This window comes from Tupaia chinensis, unplaced genomic scaffold, assembly GCF_000334495.1.
Source record: "Tupaia chinensis unplaced genomic scaffold, TupChi_1.0 Scaffold000294_5, whole genome shotgun sequence".
NCBI lineage: Eukaryota > Metazoa > Chordata > Mammalia > Scandentia > Tupaiidae > Tupaia > Tupaia belangeri.
In genome coordinates, this window is record NW_006159782.1 from 1,650,041 (window position 1) to 1,656,040 (window position 6,000).

Below are 6,000 nucleotides of genomic sequence, written 5' to 3' on the forward strand. Positions count from 1 at the left end.
CTGGTCTTGGTCAGAAGACGTTTAACACCTCAATATTGACTCTCTTAAACCTTTTTTGGGCACCAAACAGAAATAATAAACTTCCCACTAAAATTTCAGAAGGAAACAATCACATCTAAAAAAAAAAAAAAAAAAGAAACTGCAAAATTCAATGCTTTAAAATTTTTATATGTGCCATAACTTGTTTCACTTGCCGATTTATTTCAATAATGTTTGACACACTCAAAAAAATTCAACTTCAGGGACTGGCAGGTGGCGTGGTGGTTGGGGGTGCTGAACTTCCACATGGCTAACAGCAGTTTAAGTCCCGGCCTGGCAGCTTTCTCTTTCTCTCTCCCCATCTCTGGTTAAATTAAATGAAAATAAATGAATAAATAAAGTAAGTAAATAAAAGATTCTTAAAAAAAAATTCAACTTCAGAAATCCTCAAAGGAGGAACTAGCAGATGGCATAATGGTTGTTACAACACTAGACCCCAACATAGTCAACCGCAGTTCGAGTCCCAGACTGGGTAGGTGGCTTAAAAGACGCTCAGCAGGTCTGTATGTGTGCTAAAAATCCCAAGAGGAGAATGGAAGAGAAAGGACTTAGTGTGGTCATCCCCCCGGGAGGTGATTTCTCATTTTGTCTCTCTGGCAAGCACATGTACCCTACAGCAAAAATCTCTCTTAGAAAGAAAGAAAGAAGTCCTCAAAGAGGAAACCCTAAATTATGGACATACACACAAAAGTATGTTCTATTTTTTCCATTAATTGTTGAGAGTATGAATTAGCAGAGAAACTCCTGAACTGTTTTCATAAATATACCAGGAAGAAGTATTTTACACTCCCACTTGTATCTACAACATTCTTCCTACTCTTTTTTCCCTTTCCTATTAACCACTTAACATCCCTACAGACACCACTACGCGCTACTTTTCTACTATTCTCAAGCTTTTTTATGAAACAGACTAAAGAGAGGTAAAGCAAAACAGAAAAATATATACATCGAGTTGAGGCAACCAAAGCAAAAACCTTTTCCTCTCTTCCTGCCACCCATTTACTTGACATGCCAATATATTTCCTACGTCTATAAAATAGCATAAACTCCCGGCTACAAAAGGGCACGGATATTATAACATACAAAATTTATAACTGAACAAAAAGAAAAAATTCACTTTACTTCACTATCAGCCAGAAATCACTCCCCCGGGGCAGATGGCCACGCTGCTGTCCCTTTTCCTCCATTCTCCTCTCGGGATCTTGGGCACTCACGCACACGTGCCCGGTGTGAGTTTAAGCCACTGGTTCCGGGTTTGGAACTCAAACCGCAGTCAACTACATGGGAGTCCAGCCTCATATCCATTACGCTAACTGCTGGTCCCAGTCACAATCTTTCTGAAGTTCGATTAATGAACTTACAAGGCCTTAAGAATAAGTAATTGCCAGAGAAGTTTAAGGTACTTGGTAAAATGTTTTGCAATTTAACACTGAGGTCATCAGCAATACCTCAGTAGAACAAGGAGCTGTATCTGCAAGACTCCAGAAGCAGAACTCTAATGTAAACACTGATGCCTAAAAAAATAAAACCAAAACATAGCATCACAGAGTTGAATACTGGAAAGGGAATGGTCTCCACTAAGATGTTCTGGATAGGATAATAAATCACTAATACACTATTGCATTTTAAGAAAATAATAAACACACATTAAAAAAAATCTTTAACCACTTCTCTGATGTAATATCTGCCCCATGCCTTTGAAATAAAAAAAAAACAAAACAAAAAAACAAACCAGAAAAAAAAAAAAAAAAGCTGATCCAGACACATACAGTAGGGCCACATAACTACCAAATCCAGAAGGATCTTTTACCTTACTTTTGTATGCCAGATCCTGTAACTGTCACCCACCTTTCCAGAAAATGTTCTTTAAGTGCATCATATAATTGTTTACGCAGTGACAGAACAAACTCACTGAGCAATGAAGGCAATGGATCATCCTCAAATTTTAGTATTTCCAGAACTTACCTGTTACTTAAGTTTTTTTGGCTAATAATTTTACCAACACGCTATAGGGCGTGTGCACTCACCAGAGAGAGAGAGATAGAAAGACAGAAAGCAAGAAATCAACCCCTGGGGAGATGGCCATACTGTAATCCCTTCTCCTCCACTCTCCAGGGATTTGGGGCATGTACGCACATGCGCCTGGCTTGAGTTTTAAGCCGCCGGGTCCAGGACTCAAATCACGGTTGACTACGTGGGAGTCCAGTGATGTAACTATTATGCCATCTGCTAGTCCCACCAACAAATTTTTACAATTTTTTCCCTGTTTTTGTTTCTTTTAGGTTTTTGTCATAATGCATGTGAGCTCACCAGGGACAGAAAGACAGTGAGAAGGAAAGTGAGAAATCACTTCCCAAGGAATGGCCACAATGCAATCTCTTCTTCATTATCCACGTAGGACTTCGGGCGCACGCGCACATGCACCCAAGTGTGATTTTTTTTTTTTTCAAGCCACCAGGTCTGAACCAACCTACCATCATGTGGGAGTCCAGTGCCTTAACCACAGCGCCACCTGCTGGCCCCACACATGGTTTACATGATCTTCTGGGGAGAAGGTATAGGAGAAAGTCATTTTATTTACCAAATTATTTGCTTTGGGATACATACCAAACTAAATATAAATTTCAATGGATCAAATGCAAATAATGGAACAGAAACATAAAGGTACAAAGGTTTAAAATAAGCCTCTATTCCTCCCCACTGTAACACATAAGCCTTAAACTTAATTCAAGTTATTTGAATTAACCTGAAAAATTTAGAAAAATATGAGTATTAATTAAAGTCAGTATCCAACCTTAGAAATTCGGAAGTTAGGATTTAAGTTCTAATTTTTTTGGTGATACTTTAGTCTGTCAACCCAGTGGATTCCAATTATTTCCAGTGAAGCTGACACAATCAATTACTCTTGGTTAAGAATACTTACACTACAAAACTACAAAACTTATAAACCTGAAATACTTCAAGTTTGGGGGGGGGGTCTAAAATTTTGGGTTCATTTTTACTAGTTCTAGGTAAAAACTATAATCAAATACCAACAGCTTTCTTTCAAATTTATAAAATATCCAAGAGATAAAAGTCAAAATGTAGGAGTTATAAGTTTAAAATTTAAAGATTTAAAAAAAGTGAAGCGCCGCTATTAAAAGTTGCCTACAAACTTATGTTACACACTGCTAGATGAAAAAAAATACAGATGAATGATGCCCAACCTACAGGAAGTTCACAGACAGTATTTTCTTTATCGTTATCTTCCTCCCCAAATCCAAGACTGATTACAATTAAAAACTGTATAATAGGAGTGCTGGCGGGTGGTGTGGTGGTTAAAGGCACTGGATTCCCACATAGCCGACCAAGTTCGAATCCCAGACCTGGTGGTTTGCTTTCTTGCTTTCCCTTTCTCTCTGTCTGTCTCTCTGGTAAAATTTAAAAATAACAAATGGAATTAAATAAATAAATAATTCTTAAATTTAAGAAAAAAAAAAGTACAACAAAGTTCCTGGAGTTGAATCCTGATGGGGATGAGTTAAGAATCACACTTCAATATAAAATTACAAACTCTTAATACCAAGATTCAATTAATTAATATCAATGTTACGGATTTTTAATTATAAATGCCCACTGGATACATTTAGGGCTCTACTAAATTATTCAGATCTTTCGAACAGCAAAATCATTTTTGGTAATTAAACAGGTGAAACACCACCAAAATGAATTAGCCAAAGTTACACAAGTTAGCCAAAAACACAAATCTGACGCAGAGAATGCAATAGTACACCTGAACAGAAGTGTCTGAACAAGGTTCCAAGCCTAACCTGTTCAAATCAGGATTCATCAAAATTAAGGCTATTAAAAATGTTTTCTCTCTAATATTCCAAGTCACTAGTTAAACTGAACGTAAAAAAATTTACATCGCACACACACACAGAGCAAAACTATCATTCACACAAAAACTAAAGAAACAACACAAAGATCTAGATGGGAACATGTGTCTAAAGAAGATCTAAGGAATAAAACCTTCTGAATGATGTTTCAGTAAGTTTAAGAAGAATTACAGTAACATGCATGTGTACAAATTTTGAAGAAATGGATAGCTAAAAATAAAAAATCCCTGTAGACTACAGGAACTTTAAAGAATAGGTACAGATCAAAGTTTATGACACAGCCTAGGCTGTGAACATGGGCAAGACTCCTACTTTTCAATGTTTGCAGGTTAATTTAAACTCCTGATACATCTTTCTTTTAAAAGCAAAGGATTCCAATCATTTGCTACATCCTTTCATTTTCAACCTTTGAAATTAAGTCACTCAGAAACATGCTCTCAAAAGTTTTCTACAAACTCAAAGGGTACATTTAACTCCATTATGCATTCTCACTGGCAGATGGAGGAATGACGTTCTGGGGAGTTAAAGAGATGCTCCATAGCAAGGGGGAACATCTTGTGGACTGTCAGATGGCCAGCCATTCTTCCTCTTCATTATCCTGGCATCTCAAACAACTACCACAGCAGAAGAGGTCGGTAGCCCTCAGGATAATACCATTAAACTAACTGTAAGAAGAGAAAGGAGATGATGGGAGTCACTCTGAATTTCACCTGACAAAGGGGCTAGTCCACAACTGAGTGAAGTAAATTTGCAGAGCTTTTATAGACTGAAATCTTGACCTCCAAACATCTTTGAAGCGCTAAAAGACAAAGACACACAAACACAAAACTCACATTTTAAAACTTTTATACAATTATCCTTGCAGTTTATGACTGGGACTCTTTTAAGTCCTATCCCTGATATCCAGGTTCATAAATCCACAAAATCCGTTGATTTTTTTCATTCTCTCTAAATGAAAAAAGTAACTACAAACTGCAAAGAAAATGCATCAGCTTTCCCAACCTGAAAACCCAGAGTTTCAGACATTTTGGTCTTGCACCAAAGAACTGGGAGATGTAAAATGAACTGCGCTCCATATTGATTCTAAAAGCAAATAAGAAAAAAAATAGAAAAAGAAAAAAAAAAAGGGCTAAGAATGGTAAGTAAAATAAAATATAATTTTGTTAAACTTCACAACAAAGCTGAAATCCTGGACCTCACAAACAAAAATAAAGCCAGGATTTTTTTTTTACACACTACCCTTCAACAGAAAATGTTGTACGGAAGAGAGAAAATCTTTAAGAGTGGAAAGTAAAAAGAATAAGTGCAATAAGGGGAAAAGAACCCGCAATTCCTCATTTACCAACAACAACAACAAAAAATGGAAACTAAAATCGAATAAAACCCCTTACACACAAATGCATCGGCATTTCCCAAATTGAACTGCACGGGAGCAACAATAAAGGCCATTTCTATACAGCACCCACTTCAGAGCTCTAATTCCAGAACACACATCGATATGACATAGTGTAGCAACGAATGTATCAGGAGGCAAAGAAAATGGTTGGGTTACCGGACGATTTCGATCAGCTCATTCAAACACCTTTAAAATTCATTAAGGGCCAAAGAACTAGGAAAAGAGAGGGAAAAAAGACGACAGAATAATGGTGCACCGACCAGAAAAGACAAGGGGACCACGGAAAGCCAGGGCTCCCGAGACTAACCTGTGCCATCGCTGGCCGACGCCGAGAGGGCCGGAGATGAGAGTTTAGGCCGCTTGGCTGAAGACGGCCCCGGTTCCACCACATTCTCGGCCATTTTTAATTCTTTCGGAGATACAGGCGAGGAAAACGAGAATCCTCAGTAAATTTCTTCTTCGGCCCGGGGTCCCCGCCCCGCTCCCGGGGGTGGGCTTGGGGGCTCCGTCGGCAGCGAGGGGGTGGGGGGAAAGTTCCTTTTTCTCGTCGCTGGGTCGCTGTGGCTGGAGGGATGCGGGCTCGATAGAAAAGGTAGGGGCAAGTGCGAGGGGCCGGGCCTGAGCCCAGGCCCGGAGGAGGGCACAGCAACACAGATCCGCCGAGCGCGTCCGCTGCGGCGATTCCCG

At 38.9% G+C, this 6,000-nt stretch overlaps 1 protein-coding gene across 2 annotated transcripts in view; it reads right to left on the reverse strand.

The window, feature by feature from the left end:
- The window catches only part of EP300 (EP300 lysine acetyltransferase), a 97,001-nt gene extending 91,007 nt beyond the window's left edge, over positions 1 to 5,994 (reverse strand). For both annotated transcript variants that reach the window (XM_027772739.1, XM_006150739.2), the window contains exon 1: positions 5,621 to 5,994. In XM_027772739.1, coding sequence (XP_027628540.1) covers positions 5,621 to 5,714 — 94 coding nt within the window. In that variant the 5' untranslated portion in view covers positions 5,715 to 5,994. The remainder of the gene's footprint in view (positions 1 to 5,620) is intronic.
- Between the last annotated feature and the right edge of the window lie 6 nt (positions 5,995 to 6,000).